At 31.6% G+C, this 26,325-nt stretch overlaps 1 protein-coding gene across 1 annotated transcript in view; it reads right to left on the reverse strand.

The window, feature by feature from the left end:
• The window catches only part of LOC114331342 (hydrocephalus-inducing protein-like), a 691,883-nt gene that overhangs the window by 233,097 nt on the left and 432,461 nt on the right, over positions 1-26,325 (reverse strand). The window contains exons 46-48 of the mRNA XM_050647266.1: positions 20,855-21,014; positions 19,183-19,483; positions 8,727-8,960 (exon numbers count right to left, since the gene is read on the reverse strand). Of these exons, the coding sequence (XP_050503223.1) occupies positions 8,727-8,960; positions 19,183-19,483; positions 20,855-21,014 (695 nt within the window). The remainder of the gene's footprint in view (positions 1-8,726; positions 8,961-19,182; positions 19,484-20,854; positions 21,015-26,325) is intronic.

A 26,325-nucleotide genomic window follows, 5' to 3' on the forward strand; every position in this document is an offset into this window, starting at 1 on the left:
AAATGTAAAACCATATTGATAATCGAGTATATATTCGTTGATAAAACATATCAGCACGGATAAATTCACCGTCACATTAATTATTTACAAAGGGATAGATTACCAAAACTACCACCAACATAAACTATAAAAGAATCAAATGAAACCATTCGATGACTAATGAGACCTTTTTATTCTTCCTAGAAGAAGAAACAGAAGTTGTAATGGGTAAAAAATTCAGAATAATCATGTACAGAGTTAGCCAATATAAATAAATGCATAAAACTTATATTATAATAGTCAAAAATAATTGTATTAAAAATCTATGTACAACTAAAAGTTCATTAAAAGTACATGGAGGCTCTCAAGAATCCAGAAAACTTTTCTCCAAAGTTAAATATTAAGCTAAAGAATTCAAATTGCAGAAATAAATCAAAGGTAGTATTTTGAAGGACCATAATCAAATCGTAACTAAGCTGCGTGAAAACAATATTACGAGAAGCTTTTAATGAAAATAAAGACACATACAGGGTGTTTGGTAAAGAATGGGCCATAGCTTAACCTTAATGTTGTTCTGAAGCTATTTCCTTGTGGCATTTTTATAATCAACTATTTTCAATGGGAAATAAGCCACAATTTTACCAAAAAAAAAATGATTTTATTAACGTTTCGAAGCCCAAATCGGGTTTCGTTGTCAAAATACAAAATACTACTAAAATAAACAAAAATGTTGTTGCTAAGTACAAAAATTCTTCTAATAATTTATTTAATCTGACTCATTTATATTGGCAATATAGAAGACTTTAAAATGATATCGCCAATATTTATGAGTTGCGTTCCTGGGACGACTTAACTAAAAGATAGTTCATTCGATTACATGGAATCAATCCCAACTCAAGAATATCCGTCACAAAAAAATCATAGCATGTGATCTGTCTTTAAAAAGACAACCAAATGCAACGATGACAGTAAAATTCTCGCGTTAGAAATTTCCCATTGAAAATATTTGAGCTTAACCTTAGATTCCTGAGCTGAAAAACAGGTCGATTTAAACTAACTTACCTTAATACAAAAGTTGATAATAACCGAAATACAGAGTGTCAAAATTAAACTTTTATTTTATTTATTTTTGAATATTTCCTGACAGGCACAGGACAACAACAAGAAATTTGGTAAGTGGAGCTAGTATTGTACAATCTACTAAATTATGTTAAACAAACGTTTCTGGCTACTACCAGAGACGTACGACGGGGGAACGTGAATGGTTGACCCTTCCCAAATTCTACGCCACTGGCGGAATTGATAATTTATTGCAATTTTTTTATTCTCCAATACTTTCTATGTAAAAAATATACTCTTCATTCGTAACGATAAAGCCATTCGTTTTCGAGATATTTGAAGCTAAAAATGAAGGAGTATAATATATTAATCAAAATAAGTGTGACCTTTCATTTTTAACTTCAAATATCTCAAAAACTCGTGACTTTATCGTTACGAATGAAGAGTATATTATTTACATAGAAAATATTGGAGAAATTAAAATTATACTAACATATCAGTTTCATCAGTGGCGTAGAATTTGGGATGGGTCAACCATTCATTTTCTCTTGTCGTACGCCTCTGATAGTAGCCAGAAACGATTATTCAACATAATTTAGTAGGGTGTACAGTGCCTACACTTTCTGCCAAGTATCATACATATATATGTCAAATTATTTTAAAGTATTCTTTTTTTTTAAATAATTTATTCTTTATTTAAAACTTTAAAAATTATGTGTGCCCGATACTATAAAACTATTTGACATATCCTTATGGTACTTGTCAGAAAGTGTAGGTATTGTACATCCTACTAAATTATGTTAAATAATCGTTTGTGGTTAATACCAGAGGCGTACGACAGGGGAAAGTGAATGGTTGACCCTTCCCACATTCTACGCCACTGATGAAACTGCTATTTTAGCATAATTTTTAGATTCTCCAATACTTTCTATGCAAATAATATACTCTATATTCATAACGATGAAGTCATGAGTTTTCGAGATATTTGAAGTTAAAAATGAAAAGGCACACTTATTTTGATTAATGTGTTATGCTCCTTCGTTTTTAGCTTCAAATATCTCGAAAACTAATGGCTTTATCGATACGAATAAAAAGTATATTTTTTACACAAAAAGTATTGGAGAATCAAAAAATTGCACTAAAATAGCAATTCCTTCAGTGGCGTAGAATTTGGGAAAGGTCAACCATTTGTTTTTTCCGTCGTACGCCTCTGGTAGTAGCCAGAAACGTTTGTTTAAAATAATTTAGTAGATTGTACAATACCAGTACCACTTACCAAATTTCGTTTTGTTGTCCCATGCCTGTCAGGAAATATTCAAAAATAAATAAAATAAACGTTTAACTTTAACACTCTGTATTTAGGTTATTATCAACTTTTGTACTAAGGTACAGTTGAGTCCGCGAAACTTTACCCGTGCGTCATCATTTAAAGCATACGAAATAAGTCGACAATAAGTCGGAAATTGAAATTTACTAAACGCAACAGCAAGTCACTTACTGTCACTTGCTGTTGCGTTTAGTAAATTTCAGACTTATCATCGACTTATTTCATATGCTTTAAGCGATGACGCACGGGTAAAGATTCGCGGACTCAACTGCAAGTTAACTTAAATCGACCTATTTTAAGCTTAGGAATCTAAGGTTAAGCTACGGCCCATTCTTTACCAAACACCCTGTATACTGATCCAAAAAGATTTTCAAAGGAACTACAATGGGTAGCCGATGCGCTGTTAAGATAGGCAAAATGCCCCCATTTCCAGAATTCAATTAATCTCATTTTTTCTACATTCTATGTGAATAAAAGATTCAACTACTGACTTCAAAATAGATCAAATCAATGTTTTTTATCACGTTATATCTGAAGTGACTGATATCTAGCTTTAGGACATGAGAAAATTGGGCTAAATACCTTTAAATGCCCAAAAAATATGAATCAATGCGTCTACAATTCATATTAAAGAAGTATATGGTAAGAATAGTTTCACGCTTCAAAGAAGCAAATACAACTATCATTATCATCATCATTCTCTTTGCGTTATCCCTATGCGGGGTCGGCTTCCCTAATTGCATTTCTCCACACAATTTTATCTTGGGTCATATCAATGTTTATCCCCTTTACCAACATGTCCTGCCTTATCGTCTCCCCCCAGGTCTTCTTTGGTCTTCCTCTCCTACTCCTTCCAGGAATCTGCACTTCAGCTATTCTTCGTATTGGGTGATTAACGTCTCGACTTTGAACATGACCAAACCATCTTAACCTATGCTCATAATATAACCAAATAAATACAACTATAGTTTATTCGAAAAAAACAGGTATTCAAGGGTAACATGAGACGATGTGTCCCATATTCAAGAGACGCTAGAAATTCCTGGAAACATGCGACAAACCCAGTTTTCAAGCTGTTTTGGGTGTTTTTGGTGGATTTTTCTCCAAAATATTGTAAATATCTAAAAAATTTGTAAACTAAGTTTTTCGCAAGTTTCAAGAAATATCTAGCCTCTCTGAATATGGTAAATGCATAGTCTCATAATATTTTATAAAATTTTTGAAAAAAAGCTGTTTAATGGTATAAAAAGGAAAAAAGAAAGTTGGGTTAATCCAGTAAAAACCCTCGAATAAACCTTGATAACCTGGTTTTCGCCTAAACGTTTGTTAGACCAGGGCGCATCTGTAAAAATATTAGTACATTTGGACGTTGAGAGGTGACTCAAATTTTTTTACAGAAATTGCTTGAAAATATCTCAAATAATAATATTTGAGTTATCCTCCCTCTCAAAAAGGTCCGGAACATTGTTTAAATAATCAAAATGTCAAAAAATTAAGGAAAAATTCGATTTTTTTCTTCGTTTTTTGATTATAACTTTAAAAGTATTCATTTTAGAGAAAAGTTGTACTGATATAAAAGTTACGCAATTAAATTTCCTACAATATAGAATTGTATAAAAATTTAAAAAATAGTCACCCTTGTTGCAAAATAGCAATAATTGCGAAAAAACCATACAAAAACAAGTATTCGTATTTTACGTTTTTCAACCATTTATGCTACACTTAGGACCTTCATATTTTATCCAGAAAAAGTTAATAATACAATAAAACAATACTATAAATTTCATTAAGATCAGTTTAATAGATTTTGCAAAATAAATTTTGCAATCCAGCTTTCGCAAAAAAAATTCATTTTTTCAAAATGTTACAGGACTGAAAATAAAGCAGATAACAAGTTGAAATTTTTTTTGCATATAGAAGTGTACTGAATCTTTCATTTGCAATTTGCAAAATTAAAATCGATTAACTACCACGGCGTCAGGAATTTTTTTAAATAAATAATAATTATTGGTACTACGCGCAGGACAGCGGATAGTTTGCTCTGATTGGGCATTCCAATGACCTTTATAATGATTGATACATTTTAATTTTTATTACATTGCGATATAAATAAATAAATTTGTTTATTGCAAAATAAAAACACATACTCTATCCTTTGAAATAACACTTTTTTTAGCAAAAACTTTCTTTGTTCATATTTTAACTTAGAGAATAAAAGTTTATTATTTTTAAACATATATGCAAAATACAACAGAATATAGAGTAAGAAAATAATATATTAGATAAAGATTGGTAGAAATTATGGTGGAAATCAACTTGTGTGAATCGAACACCGCTGTCCTGCGCGTAGCACCAAAAATTAATGTTTATTTAAAAAATTTCCTGACGCCGTGGTAATTATTCAATTTTAATTTTTCAAATTGCAAATGAAAGATAAAGTACACTTCTATAAGCAAAAAAAAATTCAACTTGATATCTGCTTTATTTTCAGTCCTGCAACATTTTAAAAAAATGAATTTTTTCTGCGAAAGCTGGATTGCAAAATTTATTTTGTAAAATCTATTAAACCGGTCTTAATGAAATGTACAGTGTTGTTTTACTATATCATATAGTTTTTCTGGGTAAAATATGAAGGTCCTAAGTGTAGCATAAATGGTTGAAAAACGTAAAATGCAAATACTTGTTTTTTGATCGTTTTTTTGCATTTATTGCTATTTTGCAACAAGGGTGACAATTTTTTAAATTTATAACTAATTCTATATTATAGGAAATTTAATTACGCAACTTTTATGTTAGTAGAACTTTTCTCAGAAATGAATAGTTTTAAAGTTATAATCAAAAAACGAAGAAAAAATTCTAATTTTTCCTTAATTTTTTGACATTTTGATTATTTAAACAATGTTCCGGACCTTTTTGAGTGGGAGGATAACTCAATTATTATTATTTGAGCTATTTTCAAGCAATTTCTGCAAAAAAATTTGAGTCACCTCTCAACGTCCATCTCAAAACAGATGCGCCCTGGACTATGTTGTATTTATTTCTTTTTGAGGCCTGAAAATATTATTTTCTTATACTTTTTGAATATGAATTGAAAACGCATTGATTTAGGTTGTATCGATTTAAAAAAATATGATTGGCCCCACCAAAAATCCCAAAACTTTGAACAACATTTTTTAAAATCCGTAAGAACTCAGTTAATTTAAGTTATACAGCGCGCTAATAGAGGTGGAAGTTATCGATATAAACGTATAAATTAACATTACATTACATAGTTTCCCACCTTTAGAGGTATCGGAGATAAATACCCACCGAAAAAAAAAGAATAAAAGCGAAAAAATGTATTTTTGTCTGGTCATCATATAGAAAGTAAAAAATGTAAAATTTGAATTCTAAGAATTATAAAAATTAAGACTAACAAAAGCAAAATTGGCTCCTAAAAATACAATAGAATAATTTGAAGAATAAAAACAGATGGTTTTAAATTTTGAAAAAAAATTGCAGTGAAATATCATGAAATGTCTGAAACATATACTGGAATTTTTAATACATATAAGTAAAAATTCAATACTGTATATACAGGGTGAGTTTTTAGTGCCGGATCGGTCTATAATTCCATTCTGGTATAGAATATCGAAAAAAATTATATAGAAAAAATGTAGGCAATGATATTCTCCAGACTTGGAAAATATGTCCGTTTCTACAGGGTGATCAATAACTGCGTGGTCTATCAAACATATGATTTTTTAAATGGGACACCTTATATATTTTTTCATGTTTGTATTCCTCTCATAATTCTTGTTCATAAAATAGAGGGTTTTGAATTACTATACAGAGTATTTAACAAGTTACCACCATTTTTTTTCGAAATCCCTATGAGATTAACACCTTGTATATAAAGAAGTGATTCATAAAAAATAATTTGTGTTATATAATAAGATAAACAATATACTGTAGTTTTTAAATTAAGTCTAATTGAAATCATTGACGAATATTTGTATACAGGGTGAACTACAAAACCAAATTACGATTTTCTCAATTTTTTTAAACAAATCACCCTATATTTTATTTTCTAAGAATATTGTATTTATGACACTGTTTGATTTTTATATAGCATTCCCTATACCTAAACTCATTACTTTCCGAGATATTTTTAGTTTTCTTCAAATTTCGGAAATACATTCAATTTTTCTAGTATTAGAAATAAGTTAGTATTGAGTGATAATTAAACAAAATTATTTTGTGACAATTTCAGTAAATAACTAATACAAACTATAAACCATAATAATATGCAATGAATGTACCAATAAATATGATATTAAAAATTATATTTCCCTAATATAAAAGAATCGTAAAATGCCTACAAAAAAATTTGTCTTGGATGTAATAATATAACAAGATTATTTTTATTCAATAAATATCTCACATAAAACATAAAACAAAACAATATACAACTGATGTAACAGTTTCTAGATTGCTATATCAACAGCATTCTAAGCCAAGAAGTTTTTAGTAAAACATTCAATTTTATAACCACTTTTAAACTACAAAACAAAATTACGATTTTCTCAATTTTTTTAAATAGATCACTCTATATTTTATTGTTTAAGAATGTTGTATTCATGATACTCTTTCATTTTTATATAGCATCTCATATACCTAAACTTCTTAGTTTCTGATATATTTTTAGTTTTCTTTATTTGCCGGGAATACATTCAATTTTTATAAGTAGAAATAACTTGATAAATAAGTATTGTGTAATAGTATAACAAATATTTGCATTCAATAAAAATAACTAACAAAATATATAAACCATAACAATATTTAATGAATGTACCAATTTATGTGATGTTAAGGAAATAAGTCTAAAGTGAATGTTGAAAATCTTCACATTTTCTTAACATTTTGAAGCCAATATTATTAAAATATTCTATTTTTCATAGCATCAGGCGTTGTTGGATGCTTCTGGTATACACGGTTTTTTATATAGTCCCACATGAAAAAATCAATTTTGGAAAAACTGGAGCACCGTCGTGTAAAATCCCCAACCGTCAAAAAATATAGGTCAATCACATAATCGCTAACTATTAGCACCTTAAACATTTATAGATCACCTAGTTGGACTATGGGTGTTAACAAAGTAGAGATTTCTTGATGCACATTAGTGAAAATTAGTATGAAAATTATATTATTAATAACTGCGCGTCACAATCTGCAATGGAATATGTTATTAAAAACTTCTTGGCTTAGAATACAGTTGATATAACAATCTAAAAACGGTTACATCAGTTGTATATTGTTTTGATTTATGTTTTGTGTGAGTTGTTTATTAAATAAAAATAATCTTGTTATATTATTATAAAAAAGACATATTTTTTTGTAGGAATTTTACTATTTTTGTATATTAAGGAAATATGATAATTCCTTAATATCACATTTATTGATACATTCATTGCGTATTGTTATGGTTTATATTTTTTGCTAGTTACTTATTAAATAAAAATAATTTTGAGACTTCTGAGCTTCACCGATGAGGCATAAGGATGCTGAAATAGCTATATGGAGATGGTGATCCAACTCTGAATCAAATATAAACAAAACCTGCCTTGATCTTTTTTAAAAATAATTTTGTTATATTATCACTCAATACTAACTTATTTCTAGTAGAAAAATTGAATGTATTCCCGAGATTTGTAGAAAACTGAAAATATCTCGAAGTGATGAATTTAGATATAGGGAAAGCTATATAAAAATGAAAGAACATGACAAATATAATATTTCTCAAAAATAAAATATAGGGTGATCCATTTAAAAAATTTAGAAATCGCAATTGGTTTTGTAGTTCACCCTGTATACAAATATTCGTCAACGATTCCAATTAAACTTAATTTAAAAACAACACTATATTGTTTATATTGTTGTATAAAACAAATTATTGTTTATGGATTACTTCTTTATATACATGGTGTTAATCTCATAGGGATTTCGAAATAAAAATGGTCATAACTTGTTAAATACTCTGTATAGTATAACCCTATATTATATGAACAAGAATTATAAGAAGAATATAAATATGAAAAAATATATTGGGTGCCCCATTTAAAAAATTATATGTTTGATATACCACGCAGTTATTGATCACCCTGTAGAAATTGACATATATTTTCCTAACCTGGAGAATATCATTGCTTACATTTTTTATAAATAACTTTTTTCGATATTTTATACCGTAATGGAATTATAGACCGATTCCGCACTAAAAACTCACCCTGTATTAGATACTAAAAAGAAAGGGGTAAAAATATTATAAAAGGGGTAAAAAATTTTTATCAAGGTTTTTCTATTCGAGGTAATTGAAACTTACGTTTATTGAATCTGGCTTAAAAGTAACAGTCACAGGAAATACACTATGAGCTTCAATTCTTGCAAGCAGTGGACTAACTCCAAAATATTTGGTGTCTGGGACTTTAAAGGTAGTTTGTGCAGCAACTTTCCCGATATTATGGAGATATATTTTCGCTGTCTGGACCGTATTGACACATACATTATCGAAGTTTAACGAATTTTTACTTATATTGTAATAACTGTATGTACCAATCTAAAATTAAATTAATTTAAATATGAGTGTATTGTTTACAAAAAATAAAAAAAAACAGTAATGTTTTGGATGTAAGAAGCCTCAGGGGAGTAGCTGGAGACACAGAAAGTTACCTATTAAGAGCAAAAATCAAGTTGAGAAAATCATCTCAGAAACTTAAAACGAACGAAGCATGGGACAGTGGAACACCGAGAAAATGCAAAATGAAAAAACAGCATCTAAACATAGTAGACCAGAGCTATGATATCAAAGGGCATGATAACAAATGGAAAAATAAATTACAGAGTCAGCAGAACTAATAATACGAAAAAGCAGGACCGGAACAAGGAAATGGTTTGATAGAGAATGATAGGAAAATACAAGACTGGCAGAAAATGCAAAACAATATGCTTCAACAAGAAAAAACAGAAAGTAAAGAAAGCTATGCAACATCAATCCGAGAAACAAGAAAACTAATTAGAGAGAAAAAACGAAACACGAACATAAGCAATATGAAGAAATGGAAAGGAATAAACAACAGTCAAATAGTCCTTAAAAAAACCGCGTGACTGTACTCTGAAAAATAATGATGAATTAATAATCAATGAAGAAGAACTGCTCCAAACATGGCAACAATATTTCAAAAAAATAACGAAACAGATATCAAGTGGAAGAATATGGAGAAGATATATATCTTAAAGTGAACCTACCGGTAGAGAACCCCAACAGAGAGAAACATTGTAAACAATAATTAACAAATTAAAGAACGCAAAAGCTCCAGGCAGTCCAGGCAGTCCAGGCTCCAAAAATATACCGGCAGAATTTCTTAATGGGAGGAGAAACTTATCGTAGGCAAATACACAGACTCACTGTAGTTCAGTCGGGTTAGACGAATAACAGGCCTAACCTTGCATTAGGAGCTGCCCCAAATTTTATTTTTTTAATCTTTAGGGGAGGTCAATAGTAGTGTAAATTTAGAATCTCGACTGAATTCCGCCATTGCGTTAGCCGCCATCTTGATTTTAAACGAGAACCGTTTTTGCTCAATATCTCCGCCATTTTCAACTTTTCGACAAAAAGTAGGTATAACAACCAAAATTGTTGAAAATGTAATTTTCTATCATTTCTACTTTTACAATATTTTCGTGACATCGATATTTTCCGAGTTATAGCGGAAAATAGTGACAGTTATATATATAAATAGAGCATAATTATTGAATTATTGAATTATTGAATCTCGTTTATTGTTAGTTTTACGACAAAAATGTTCCTATGCAAAAATAGAGAGAATTGAATTCTACACAATTTTAGTTTTTTTCATTTTTTTTTGTTAAAGTTAATATTTAAGGTTGTATGTATGCGATAATAGCGCGAGCGTAAGACCAGATTGATTTTGTAGATATTGTTTTTGTTCAATATCTACGCCATTTTCAACTTAAATTGTTCCAAATATGATTTTCCTACAATTTTTTTACTTTTCATGCGGTTGATATTTTCCGAGTTAAGTGGGAAAATAGTAAAAAGTGGTGGGGGAGCATAATTACTGAATTGAATCTTTTTTCCAAGTTGCCCCAAATTTTATAATTCTGTCCTTTAGGGCAGATCAATAGTAGTGTAAATTTAAAATCTCGACTGAATTCAGCGGTTGCATTAGCCGCCATATTGATTTTAAAGGAGAACCGTTGTTGCTTAATATCTCCGCTATTTTCAACTTTTCGACAAAAACGGTAGGAACTAAAATTGTTGGAAACGCAATTTCCGACAAATTCTTTTCCACAATTTTTTATGCGATCAATATTCTCCGAGTTAAGGAGGAAAATAGTGGAAGCGGAGGGGAAGCATAAATATTGAATTGTCTCATTTATTATTAACTTTACGACATAATTGTACAAAAACCAAAATAAAGAGAATTATATTTTATAAAATTTTTTAAACATCCAATGAAACACCAACCATACTAAGTACATAAAAGACATAAATAATAACTTATATGCATTAAGTTCACTTAACTTTATTAACTAGCGGATTTTATTGGTTGAATTTGTCTGTCGATAATTAAGTTTCATGTCAGCTAATATATTTTAATATTTCAACAATTTATTTTTTAATTTTGGACCCCGTTGGGGGGAATTTTCCCATCCCCCCCTCTTAGACCCGCCACTGGCTCTCTCGAAAATTGTAGTAAATCGTAATTGCAACAATTTCAGTCCTTACACTTTTTGTCGAAAAGTTGAAAATGGGGAAGATTATGAACAAAAACTATTGCTTTAAAATCAATCGGGTCTTACGCTCGGGCCTTTACCGCATACGTACTACCTTAAATATTGATTTTATCAAAAAAATTAAAGAGTTCAAAATTGTACAAAATTTATTTCTCTTCATTTTTGTGTAGGTTAAAATTTGTTGTAAAATTAATAATAAACGAGAGAATTCAATAAATTAATAATTATGCTTTAACTGTCACTGTTTTTCCCATAACTCGGAAAATGTGGACCGCACGAAAAAAATTATAATAAACGAAATTATAGAAAATCGCATTTTCAACAATTCCAGTTTGTATATATTTTGTCGAAAAGTTTAAAATGGCGGAGATATTGAGCAAAAACGGTTCTCGTTTAAAATCAAGATGGTGGCTAACACCAGTGCCGTATTTAGAGTACTTGCGGCCCTATGCCAAATTACCCCGAGCGGCCCCCGATGACTTCACGATTATGTAATTAAAGCATACAGACTTAATAATAATAGTAATAATTAAAACTTTTATTTTAATTTTACTTTTTCAATTTCGTAATACAAACAAAGTATAACATAAATGAATAGAAATGCCTCTAATGATATATTTGAATACGGACATAAATAGGTTGAAATGTATTCACTAATTAAATAATCTTGGTTTGCAAATTTGGCTAAAACCCTAAAACAGCTCTAACGACAATTTCTATATTTATAAAATTTCGAAAAAGAAAATTTATAGAAAGAATGCTGCAGGTCTCTTGGACACATCACATGACCAACAACGAGGTGCTGAGAAGAATGGAGATAGAGAAAACTCCTAAATATTGTAAAAAATAGAAAAACGAGATATCTAGACATAATTCATAGAGGAGAAAGATACAACTTTTTACGACTCATAATGGAAGGGAAAGTGGAAAGAAGAAGAGGTTCAGGAAGAAGAAAATGCTCCTGGCTGAAGAACGTGACAAGTTTAAGCTACTGCGTCAATGTCATGTTCTTAAATTCTTAATTTGTATAAAGTTGGATTAGTGATTAACATTGACACTCACTCCACTCCATACTCATAATAAATATCAAATCTAAACTTGAAACACTTAGTGGAGTCAATGAAGGTTTTCACCTCCGATTTCGTTGAACCTCCATCGATTTTCATGAAAATTGGTACGTATGTAGAGGATACCTCAAGAAAGAAAGGTGACATGGTGCCAACTTGCGCTTTTACCCTGGGGGTGGATGCCACCCCTTCTCGGGGGTGAAAATTATTTTATTAAAAATAATACCACTAATCGATAGAGGGATAAATTATAAGTAAAATTTGTTATATAAAGTTATTTCAATAAATCAATAGTTTTTGAGTTATTAAAGATCAAAAGTTTTGATTTTTCCTGAAAAAATTCCATGTTTTAAAGCAGTTTTTCATAAATAACTGAAAACCAATAAGTTTCTTCAAAAAAGTTGTTGTTACCAAAATCGAAGATAATATAAAAATAAATAAGCTCCTTATTCGAAAAATCCTTTATTACATATACAAAGTGAGTTATATGCAATTGAATGTATATTTTTTTTCCGCGAGTACTCAAATCTTATTATTCAAGCTTAAATAACAGGAAAACGATGCACCATGTTAAATAGAGATACTAAACATTTTAATAAAGTACTTAAAGGTAACTATCAAAAAGCTATATAAGAAGTCGATAGCATCAAAATTAAGCAAGTTATGATGGAAATAAGAGGACCCTTTCAGATTTTTTAGGGAAGAATGAAAAATGAAACCTACGTCATTTCCACAAAAATTAAAATTTATAGTAACCCATTTAAAACTTTATTTATTTTATAATGAGTAATAACTTCAACAATTTTGAACGGTTTAGAATGCATATTTTTGAAAAAAAAAATACGATTAAAAAAAATTAGAATTTTTCAAATTTTCGTGAAGTTCATTTTCTTTTGATAATAACTCTAAAAATACTCGATATACTTAAAAAATGGTAGAGAACAAAATTTTAGTTTTAACTTTATTTAAGCTTTTTCTTTTTTTAATATTTTTTTATGACAAAAAATAACCGAGATAGAAACATTTAAAACGTAAATTTTACTGCGAGAACCATGTAACCGGGGCCCCTTCACCTTGTATTTAAAAAAAAATAAAGGATTTACAAAATTATGTTTAATACAGTGTCATAGACCTTTCACTTAGCTTTGTAATGGTTTTTGGATAATTCTCATATTTCAAAAATTAACAAAGTTATGTAAAAAAAAACCAATAACATTTTCTTTGAAAAAATTTTATAGCGGAGATTTTGTATGTATACAGGTTGTGGGAAGTCCAATTAGTCGTTTGTTGTAGGAGATATAAAAAAAGTTTATTTAGGTGAGATTGGGGCATATATAATATCAGAATTTAAATACATTTCCAAATATACAGGGCCACCCATATTGACAGGGTGAAACAAAATTATCTTTTGTTTAATGGAACAGTTTGTATATTTTTACATTTTTGGATTCTCCTTTATGTTTTATTTCTTAAAATATCAGGTTTTGTGATGTTATACGAAGTATTTTAAAAGATAATTACGTTTTTTTTTCAAATTTCATAGCAATATTCACCCCCTCTATAATTGTAGTGATTTGATATCAGAAAATCAATTTATGTTCAAGTGATTTTTAATATAGTCTATTATTGTTAAAAATTATTAATCTAGCAAAACGTTTAATTTTAGGTAATACAGGGTTGGTCGAAACTGAATGAGTGTTTTCTCAAAGTTTGAGAGTATGAGTTTTCTCAAACGGAGCAGCCTGTAATGCCTGTAATGTGCATTGTAATGAAATGCTATTGTATGGCACTTTATTATTTCCCACCCTGCCAATGAGAACTGAATTTATTTTTGAAATTCCTAACTTTATCTCTTTAATTATTTTAAATACTGTAACCGGTTAAAAAACAATCAAATTAAATTGAAATGAATAACCAGTGTATATCTTCCACATTTACTTCATATTTAACGTAGCCTGTACCATAACATTGCACAGATTATTATCCCTGTATAGCAACGATATACCATGAATGTGAACTCATACTTGAGAAATGTCCTATATCCAGTCTCGCAAAAAAAGGGATTCCTCAAACATAATATATATGCAGACAAAATCAGCCAAAGTGATTTGCGATATCTAATGAAAGGTATGTTCCGTTTGTTTGTAGAATTATATTTGATTGGCTTTAATTACTAAAATAAATAAATTTTCAATTATATTTTATGTATTTGTGGAAAAGGAAACCTAGCATTAGTGGCCACATTTCCATAACGGCCAATTGTTTTTTATTTTTAGTTGCCGTTATTGACAGGTTTTACTGTACCAATAATATTTTATTAAATTATGAAATATTATTTAAATAAAAAATTTATAAACTTGATAAAAGAAAGTTTGTTTAGAATTTACTCCTCTATCTAATTATGGGGTTATTTTTAATAAAATAGTGTTCACCCATGAGAAGGGGTAACATCCACCCCCAGGATAAAAACGCAAGTTGGTACCACATCACTTTTGTTTCTTGAGGTATGCTCTAACTACTTACCAATTTTCATTAAAATTGATGGAGGTTCAACGAAATCAGGGGTGAAAACCTTCAGCGACTGCCTTTTTGGAAATATAAAAGAATAATTTTTTTCGTGATTGTCAATTTGCTAATTTTCTGATTTTTGGTTCCTATATGGTTTGAAAAATTAACAAAAATTATAAATCATGCACATAAATGTAAAAAAATATTTATTTTACTTAATTAAACGAGATTGCTTGAGCCAGAATGCTGAAATCTGCATTTTATCATTAAAAAAAAGGTGGATTTCACCCCTAAAATGCAGAAAGCGCAACTTGGTGCCATATCACTTTTGTTTTTTGAGGTATCCTCTAACTACTCAACAATTTTCATGAAAATCGATGAAGGTTCAAGGAAATCGTGGGTGAAAACATTCAGTGACTACACTTTCAGAAATATAGAAGAATAAGGTTTTCGTGATTTTCGACTTGTTAATTTTCGGAATTTTTGGTTGCTATAAGGTTTGAAAAATAAAAAAAAATATAATTCATGCACATAATTATAAAAAAAATATTTATTTTTCTTAATTAAACGAGATTACTTGCGCCATAATGCGAAAATCTGCATTTTTTACAATTTAAAAATTAGGGGTGTATTGCACCCCTAAAAGGGAAAAGCGCAAGTTGATGCTATATAACTTTTATTTGTTGAGGTATCCTCTAACTACTTACCAATTTTCATGAAAATCGATGAAGGTTCAACGAAATAGGAAGTGAAAACTTACAGTGACTGCACTTTCAGTAATCTAAAAAATAATTTTAAAAATGGGGTGTATTTCACCCCTAAAATGCAAAAAGCGCAAGTTGGCACTATGTCACCTTTGTTCCTTGAGGTATTCTTTAACCACTCACCAATTTTTATGAAAATCGATGGAGGTTCAACGAAATCTGAGGTAATAACTCATATCCACCTTCATTGACTCCACTAACTCACATTTCTAGCTTTTTGGCTGCAAAATCTTTAATCAAATTTTTAAAGTCTAAGGCTTGAAAAAACTCAGCATTTGAAACAAAACTAGACAATCTAGAATCTTCGACAAAAATCGAGTTCCTCAAGTAGTTTTTAATTCTTCTCAACACGCTGAATGATTTTTCTCCAGATGCATTAGATGTCATCATGTATAGTAGAATGCGCAAAGCTGTGTCCATATTCGGAAATAATGTTGTTAACTGTTTTTCATGAATGAGTTTCAGATACTACAAAAGTGTATTCCTCGGAGGCTTGGTAATCTTGTTGATTGGTAATCTTGGAAAATCCAAATTTTTCATTAATACTGAAATAAACTTCGGAACCTTTCATTCAATTCTGAATAAAGCGTGTCAATTACAACATTGAATTTATTAATCTTTAAGCCTTCTTTGCCAGTAAAGTGGGGTTCAGTGGATTCATCTTATTTGTCTTAGCCTTAGCCAAGGAGAGCTTTTCTTTTCCGGCGTCTTTTTATATCAAGAATATAGGTTTCATTTTTAGACAACTCTTTCTCTCTTTTTTCATAGGAATCAAAGTTGTCTCTCAGACTTAATGCGTACTCCTTTAGAGATTTGTATGTTGCAAGTCACATTCAAGTCTGTAGCAGTTTTTACAATGTTTTGCTACTCTTGTCAAAACATTGTAAAATATCGTACCACGTGTTTAGTAGAATAGCTATTCTCTTATTTGAAAGATTGTTAACTGATTTCAATTCAATTAGTAACAATTTTTTTACAAAACGCTGCGGCCCCCTTTTGCTTGCGGCCCTAGGCCGCGGCCTAGTCGGCCTAGTGGTAAATCCGGCACTGGCTAACACAACGGTCAAATTTAGTCGAGATTTTAAATTTTTACTACTATTGGTCTCCCCTAAAAATTAGAAAAATAAAATTTGGGGCAGCTCCTAATGCAAGGTCAAATGGTATCCCGACTGGGCTACTGGCAACCAAATTCACATAAAAAAATAACACATATGGAACGAAGAGAAAATATCAACAAAACATCACGAAAGCGTAATAATCCCCATCCATAAAAAGGGTGACAAAACTAAGTGTTCTAATTATAGAGACATCTCCCTACTTAATACGGCGGATAAAATCTTGCCGAAGATCTTACTAAGTAGGCCAACACCTTTTGTAGAAAATTTCATAGGGGAATACCAAGCCGGATTCCTAAGGAAAGTAGCAAGAACGGCACAAATTAGAACAGAACTACTGACAATAATTGATGGACCAAAATTACTACTTAAGGTGTACTACGGTGTACTTATAAGTACACCGAAGAATATAGTAAAGACCCATTTAGCGAAGTTACGGCAAAGATAGGGGAGAGACTGCAGCAAATACTAAGCGCCTCCAGACAAGAACCGTGGAGCGAGACTTTAAGTAAAATGGATATGACGCACAGTAGTAAGCAGGCTTGGAATATGATCAAAAAACTTAATGGTGATCCCACAGAGGTGAAAGAGCCATGTGCAATAACGCCAAATCAGATAGCCCACCAACTGCTTCTGAATGGCAAAACAAACAATCGTTGCAAAATGCCAAAGATTATAAGAACTCAAGACCAGGAAACAACTCTCTTGCGAAACCCATTTACCATTGAAGAGCTTAAAAATGGTATTGACTGTATGAAAAATGGAAAATCCCCTGGGGTGGACGAAATCCTAACAGAGCAGATAAAACAATTCGGGCAAAAAGCGAAGCAATGGGTGCTCGATCCATTTAACATCTGTCGCTCTACCTACCAGATTCCACAAATGTGGCGTAAATCAAAAATAGTAGCCCTTCTGATACCTGGTAAAGACCCTGAACTACCGAGTAGCTACCGTCCGATATCTCTTCTATGTCATTTATATAAATTGTATGAACGCCTCATTTTGAACCGCATCCAGGAAACATTAGATGCAAAACTAATCCCACAACAAGCAGGCTCCAGACCAGGTAAATCATGCACAGGCCAAGTGCTGAACCTAACAGAGCACATAGAGGAGGGATTTGAGCAGAGGGAGATAGTGGGAGTAGCCTTGATAGACCTTACAGCGGCCTACGATACGATAAACCACAGAACCTTGCTAACTAAGATCTATAACACTGTGCTTGACTATGACCTGGTAAATATCATTAGATCACTGTTGTGTAATAGACGCTTTTACGTTGTGCTAAATGAAAAGAAGAGCAGATGGAGAACCCAAACAAATGGCCTACCTCAAGGAAGCATTCTGGCGCCGTCCCTATTTAACATCTACACCAATGACCAACCAATGCACCCCCGGACTGAGAGTTTTGTGTACGCTGACGACTTTGGTATCGCCGTAAAGGGGAAAACACTCACACAAGTAGAGTCGACAATGGAAGAGGCTTTAAACATGATGTCAGCTTACTACAAACAAAACTCATTAAAGCCAAACCCTACTAAAACCCAAGTATGTGCATTCCACCTCAACAACCATCTGGCGCATGTAAAACTGAATGTTTCTTGGGAGGGACAACGCTTGGAACATACTGATAGGCCCAAATATCTTGGAGTGATACTAGACCGGTCACTAACTTATAAATTCCACTGTCAGAGCACAAGACAAAAGGTTTCTACGAGAAACAACCTTCTCCGGAAACTTGTAGGGAGCAAGTGGGGTGCAAACCCCCAGGTCTTAAAGTCAACAGCCGAGACCTTATGTTTCTCAACAGGGGAATATGCTTGTCCCGTCTGGGGTAGATCTAGACACGCCCAACAAGTCACCACGGCGTTAAATGAAACATGTAGAATAATTACCGGTTGTATGAAGCCTACCCCTCTACCATTACTGTACCGGGCAGCTGGATTCGTATCACCAGACGACCGTAGATGCGCCTCACAATATGTGGAGAAGTTCAGGCAAACTTTCGATGAAAGGCACCAATTATACGGGTTTGAGGAACCTTCAGGAATCAGCCGACTTAAATCAAGGAAAAGGTTTATGAGAAATGTCAGCGTCGAACCACCCGAACTGTTCCCCCTACATCCAGAATGACCTAATGGAATGAACCTGGACTGGAAAACCTGGCGGACACTCAACCGACTACGCACAGGTGTTGCCCCTGTAAAACAGAACCTTATTAAATGGGGCATCAAGACAGATAACGACGCACTTTGTGAATGTGGGGAAATACAGAGCGTGGAGCATCTGAGAGTATGCAGACTTTGCCCATCACAGTGCACCCTCGATGATTTATGGCTTGCAAATACAAAGGGTGTAGACGTAGCCCGATATTGGATAGAAAAACTGTAGTCGGATCCAGACACGAAAAGGTAAAGTAAGTACTACTAGAATACGCGGATGATATTGATAGTTTGGGAAATACAGTAACCAATGTGAAGGAGATTTTCAATAACTTGGAGGTAAACTGGTTTAAGGGCAAATATTTTAAATACTGGCTTAACCAATGTAAAATCAATTTTAATTACATTTGATGCGGTTTGAAGGTCTCCAACATTTTGAACTATATAAATTTCTTTAAACATTTTTTGGTAATCATCAAATATTAATCTCGGTTCCGCACCCTCAGCATGTAAGGTAATAATCTTTTCTTTGTGAAAACCTTTTGCTGGTTCGGAAACTGTAACATATATTACTTCTTCGTGGAGTCCTGCATAAATGGGTTTATAGGTTACTGTGACTTCCGCGGTTGCTCCAGGTTCTACTGACCCAGTTGATGAAATGATGGTAAATTCTCCCACGTTTAGGACAGTTTCTCTGGCTCTTGCACTAAAACAGAAATAAAGCAAGGATTTAAGATAATATTTTAAACAAACATAAGATTTTTAAGATACAAGATTTTTTTTTAAGTTCTTATATATTAATAGTAATATACTAATTAATAAGAATATTGCTAGCTTAGTAGCAGTACCAAGTTAAAATAAGTGGATAAGGTAAGTAAGCAATAAAAAATAAAATGTTGAAGGTGTGGCTTAGGTATAAGGATGATCCGGCTCGAAGGACCAATGTTTGCTCTAAACCTTTTCTCTTCGTTGGAGGACTGTAAAAGCCAACGAGGGTTTTTAGCACTTTTCGTGATGTCCTATCTTCAGTGTGTAGGAAATTCACAGCAATTAAATATGTTTTAATAGTTTCTTTATTTTAGCGCATTCCACAGCACTAAGCGAACGTAGATTCCACAATAAATAAAATTTTGCTCGTTGAAATTATTTTGATTGATTTGATCCTTATTTTTCTGACTGTTGTTATGGGTTACCGATTCCAAAAGCTACTCCTCACCCGTGAAATATTATACGTATTTACTTGTTTATTTTAATTCATATTGGCAATTTCAAATATTTTATACAAATTAGGATCGAACAGCCTGTTTCTAAAATACAAAATTTATTCCATACTTTTGCATCATACTGTATATATATTAGTCAAAATTCCCCTCACCCCTCGTATCTCTTAAACGGTTATACTTAATAATAGTGAAATTTGAAGGGAGAAAATAAACGGACGTAAAGGTGACATAATAGTGATAGATGAAGTTACAGGTCCACTGTTAACGAAGACTAAGGTTCTAGGTCTAGATCCCGCGTACGAAAAAAAAGTTGATTAATAGCAAGCTGAAAATTTGTTAATAGCTTAAGGGTGTCTAGTCGGTTAAACTTTGATATATGGGAACACTGGAACAGGGGCAGTTTTAATTGTGGAACAGGTTAAAAATTTAAAACGGCACATTTATTTTGTCCGACAGAACAGACTTAAACTCTCCGAACAGAGATTAAACTCTCATGCAAAAATCAGACTGCTATTTATCACCAAACGGGCGTTTGAATGAGTGGAGCATGTAGAATATGTCAAATGACAGGAATTATGACAGGTGATAAATAGCAGTCTGATTTTTGCATGAGAGTTTAATTTCTGTTCGGAGAGTTTAAGTTTATTCTGTCGGACAAAATAAATGTGCCGTTTTCGTGGTCTGACCGTTCCAAATTTTTAACCTGTTCCACAATTAAAACTGCCCCTGTTCCAGTGTTCCCATATATCAAAGTTTATTCGACTAGACACTCTTAAGCTATTAAGAAATTTTCAGCTTGCTATTAATCAACTTTTTTTTCATACGCGGGATCCAGACCTATTCAAATAACTAACCTCTGGGAAACTCTTGACTTTCTGGAATCGTTAGATTTTCTAGAAAGCTTAGTTTCTTTTGATTCCTTCGATTTTTTAGTGTTGTTTGTTTTATCACTTCTGTTACTGCTCTTTCCCGATCTGGCTGAGTTTTGTAAACCACTTCCCGATCTAGGTTTTTCTAAAATAAAGTGCATGTTACAAATAAGTATGCATTGAATATGAGACAGATAAAAATAACAAATATCAATTTTTATTTTATGTAATTTATATTTGATTAATATCATCATATGGGTGGAGGGGTTTGGAATAACATTAATAGTCGAGGAAATAAAACTGAAAAAATGGCAAAACCTCGCAATTTTTCGTCCAGCATCGATTGGTACAAAAATTTGGAATTAGGTCCATTTCACCCTCTAGTTCATTTTCTATATTGAGCCTTTTTACGCTTTTGGTTTTTTAAGGGTGAAAACTACCCCTAATTGTAAAAAAGTATAAAATAACATTTTAAACATTAATATTGTCAACACTTGGTTCTTATTAGTTACATAACGATTGTTTTATGCTTTAAGATATACTAGCATAATATTTCAACCCTTAAAACCACCCATGTTGGAGCTATATAAAAAAAATTTACTTATCCTAAAAGAATAATTTCGGCTTGCATCGATTTACATAAAAATTTAGGATTAGGATCATCTCACCCTGTACTTTATATTATATATCATGCTCAAGGGCGTTGATTATTTTTAGGGGTGTAAACTACCCCTTATTGTCAAAAATTATATAAAAACATTGAAAATTTTAATATGGGTAAAATTTGGTTTTGATTGGTTAAATGATTGTTTTATGCTTTAGGATATAAAAACCACCCTTAATAACATTACAATTTTTCTAAGTAGATAATTTAATAGATCTATATAGAAAAAAAAGTAGAATTAAAGAATAACAAAAACATTTATTTACATAAAAATACGAATTTACAAATATGCACGAATACAAACAAAAATAGTTTTTTAGTTATCTTCTAGTGTACGAACCGGTTCTGTGGTATTTATTATACATACATTGAAAATGCTCCATCATCATTCTCTTTTCCTTATCCCTATGCGGGGTCGGCTTCCCTAATTGCATTTCTCCACACAATTCTATCTTGGGTCATGTTATCAATCAATGTTAATCCCCTTTACCAACATGTCCTGCCTTATCGTCTCTCCCCAGGTCTTCTTTGGTCTTCCTCTCCTACTCCTTCCAGGAATCTGCACTTCAGCTATTCTTCGTATTGGGTGATTAACGTCTCGACGTTGAACATGACCAAACCATCTTAACCTATGCTCTCTTATTTTGGCATCAATTGGTGCCACACCTAGACTTCCCCTAATATACTCATTTCTAATTTTATCCTTCTTTGTTACTCCACTCATCCATCTAAGCATTCTCATTTCCGCCACATGCATTCGTTGTTCCTCTTTCTTTTTCACTGCCCAACATTCAGTTCCGTACATCATAGCCGGTCTTATGGCTGTTTTATAGAAGTTTCCCTTCAACTTCATTGGAATTTTTCTGTCACACAACACACCACTCGCTTCTTTCCACTTCATCCATCCAGCCCTAATTCTACTGCATGCATCTCCATGTATTTCTCCATTACTCTGTAATACCGATCCTAGGTACTTAAAACTATTGCTTTTCACAATCATTTCACCATCCAAGGATACCATTTTATTTGTAGTAGCTCCATCTTTAAATGAACATTCCAAATACTCTATTTTTGTCCTACTAAATTTTAAACCTTTTTACTTCATAGTTTGTCTCCACTGTTCCAGTTTTTGTTCTAAGTCTCTTTCACTATTTCCTACTAACACGACATCATCAGCATACATTAAGCACCATGGAATGTTACCCTGTAGTTTCGCTGTTATCTGGTCCAAAACTAATGAGAATAAATACGGACTAAGCACAGAGCCTTGGTGCAATCCTACTTTCACATGAAATTTATCAGTCTCTCCCACACCTGTCCTAACACTAGTCGTTACTCCCTCATACATATCCCTCACAATCTTTACATATTCAACAGGGACTCCTTTCTTATTGAGTGCCCACCACAGAATCTCTCGAGGAACTCTATCATATGCTTTCTCAAGATCAATGAATACCATATGAGCGTTTGTTTCTTTACTCCTGTATTTTTGTATACATTGTATACATTGAAAATGCTCCAAAAGCGGACTATTCGACTTTTTCGAAAAAAAAAATGGTTTTATAAACATAGCTCCTTCAATTTTGGCGATAAAAAGTTTTTTTAAAAATGGTTTTGTAGGATTTTTGAAGAGCTATAAGACTCTGTAAATTAAATTCCGTAAAATCTCTTGGTTTTTAATTGGGGTGGGTTTAAAAGGCTCGAATAAGGGGATGTTTGCTCGTAAATAGAGGTTTTAAACAGCTATATCTCGCTAAATATTCACTATAATGAAAACTTATGTACAAGGGAATTTTAGTTATTATAAAGGCTACAATTTAGTAATATACAGTGAGCACGTAAAGGTTGGAATAAATTCATTTTCTCGAGAATGGACAATTTTGAAAAAAAATCCCGAAACAGGTCGATTTTTATTTTTAAATTACGACTTTTTGGCATATATATCATACTAGTGACGTCACCCATTTGGGCGTGATGACGTCATCGATGATTTTTTTAAATGAGAATAGGGGTCGTGTCATAACTCATTTGAAAGGTAATTTAATTCTCTATTCAGTAATATAAACATTAACATAATATTTATACAGGGTGTCCAAAAATATATTTTTTGAATTAAATTTATTGACATAAAAAGAAGAATCTGTGTAATTTATTTAATTCAAAACACATTTTACTGCTATCAGAAAACAGGAAAAAGTATTTATTTGTTAAATACAAATATTGTTTTTTGCAAATTCAATATTAAAGCAGCCACCCACCTGCCTATTGACAATTTGAGCATTTAATTTAAGCGAAAAGCGATAAGTTTTTTCAAATTAACATTTTTTTTTTGTTTTCTGAGAGTAGTAAAATGTATTTTAAATTAAACAAATTATACATATTCTTATTTTTATGTCAATAAATTTAGTTAAAAAAATTTTTTTTCGACACCCTGTATAAATAATTATGTAAATGTTTATACTACTGAATATAGAATTGAATTACCTTTCAAATGTGCTGTCACACGACCCCTATTCTCATTTAAAAAAATCATCGATGACGTCATCACGCCCAAATGGGTGACGTCACTAGTATGATATATATGCCAAAAAGTCGTAATTTAAAAATAAAAATTTACCTGTTTCGGGATTTTTTTCCAAAATCGTCCATTCTCGAGAAAATGAATTTATTCCAACCTTTACGTGCTCACTGTATACTTTCTTTCGTAACTCCAGTATTTTCGGAGATATTTTGAAGTAAAAGGTGAAAAATACGAAATTGCAAAAAATCAATTTTAAATTCCAATTTTTCTAAAATTAGGCCTTTTAAATAGCTCAAACTTCTTGGGTGTATTAGTAATACCAATATACAAGGAACTACAAAAAGGTGAAGACCAATTTTTAATTAGGAGGGTAGTTAGGGGGTTGTTTTTACTGATTTTTTCGTAGAGAAAAGCAGGTACCGACCTATTTTTGATTGTAAGTCGCTAAACTTTCACACCAGAAACTTTTTATTATTTTTTTTTGAAAGATCTAATTGTATAATTAAAAAAATATTATTTAAATTTTCCTCAAACAATGCAAAGTTTTCCCGTTATTTGGCGTTGAATATTTCAAAATACGGCATTTGACGAAAAAAGCTAACTTTTAACATGCCGTATCTCGGTTTATATTGGTCTTAAAAATATTTTAGAAAAACAATTTGATTTGTGTTACTAAAAGATATAATTTTGAAATCTACAGCTTTTTGATTAAATGCATATTTTTCGAGGTATTTCCAAAAAACCCTCTAAACTAACTAAAAATAGTTATTTTCCTAACAAGTGCAGAAAGTCATTCTTTTCCGCACGCGACTGCAGTTTGCCGAACGACGCGAAGCGGGAATTCGGCCAGTAGTCGAGTGCGGAAAAGAGACTTTCTGCAAGAGTTAGGAACAATATTTTTTCTAAGAGTCTTTAAAAAATTACCAAATCTTAATCAATTAATTTAATTAATATGAAAATACATACACAAATTAATTCTTTGACAAGGTTGTCAAAACCAAACTTTCAATAGAATTAGTTAGCATGACGACGATCTTGGTTTTCATGACGATGATTCAAAACGACTGTTATTGTCTACCGATTTTACTTTCGAATATTATGTCAACATAATTTTATTTCATCGAATTGTCACTAGTAATACCACTAGAGGTCAAATTATTTCCGGAAATTTTTTTGAGATCATGAATATTTTAAAAATTTCCCGAGTCGCAGACGAGGGAAATTTTCTAAAAATATTCATGATCAAAAAAAAAATTTCCGGATATTAATTTGACTTCGCGTGGTATTCGGTAAGAAAATTCCACACCAAATTTGCATTTGAAAATCCAAAGCTGCATGAACAGATTAATAGCGCGCCATAGCTTTGTCAGCAATTATTTAGGCTTTCAAATTCGTAATTTCTACTCATTGTAGTTGCATGGGAATACCATTTCAAGATAGAAAATAGTATATTCTTCAATTTTACATAAGTTTTGAGTAACTACAAGTGATAGAAAATGAATCAAAACTAAATTATGTAAACAAATAAAAGCAGTCTGTCAAAAATGTTCTGTTATTGTAAACGTCAAAAAATTTCCACTATAATTCGCTGTTGGGTACCCCACGAGCAAAAAATTTCCGATAAAATACCTCCGTTGCCATGGTGATCTGTTAAAATAACGTATTTTGATTGGTTCAAAATTACAGGTGTGGAATTTTCGCGTTAATTTCATTAAAACAGGAACACAATAAGATATATTTGAAATCAATTAGTAAATAATATCTAAATATTAGTTTATTGCATGTATTATAATTACTTTAAAGCCATATTAACATATCTAAATTAACACGCGTGCGGAAAAGTAAAAGCCGCGTGCGGAAAAGTAACACGCGTGCGGAAAAGTAATACGCGTGCGGAAAAGTGAAACTTTCTAAACTAAAATGCGTGCCCGAGAGTAGACATTTTTGCACGCTCGTAGAAAAATTAATTATTTAGATGGGAAATAAGCCACAATTAAATTGAAAAAAATAATTTTTTTAACGTTTCGATGCCCAAATCGAGTGTCTTTGTCAAAATACAAAATATTACTAAATTAAACAAAAATGTTGTTGCTTAATAAAAAATTCTTCTAATAATTTATTTAATCTGACTCATTTATATCGCAAGTCAGACATATATTATACATTTTAAAGTAGAAGACTTTAAATAATATTGCCAATATTTATGAGTTGCGTTCCTGGGACGACTTTACTGAAAGATAGTTCATTCGATTACATGAAATGAACCCCAAC

Source organism: Diabrotica virgifera, chromosome 3 (assembly GCF_917563875.1).
Source record: "Diabrotica virgifera virgifera chromosome 3, PGI_DIABVI_V3a".
Lineage (NCBI taxonomy): Eukaryota > Metazoa > Arthropoda > Insecta > Coleoptera > Chrysomelidae > Diabrotica > Diabrotica virgifera.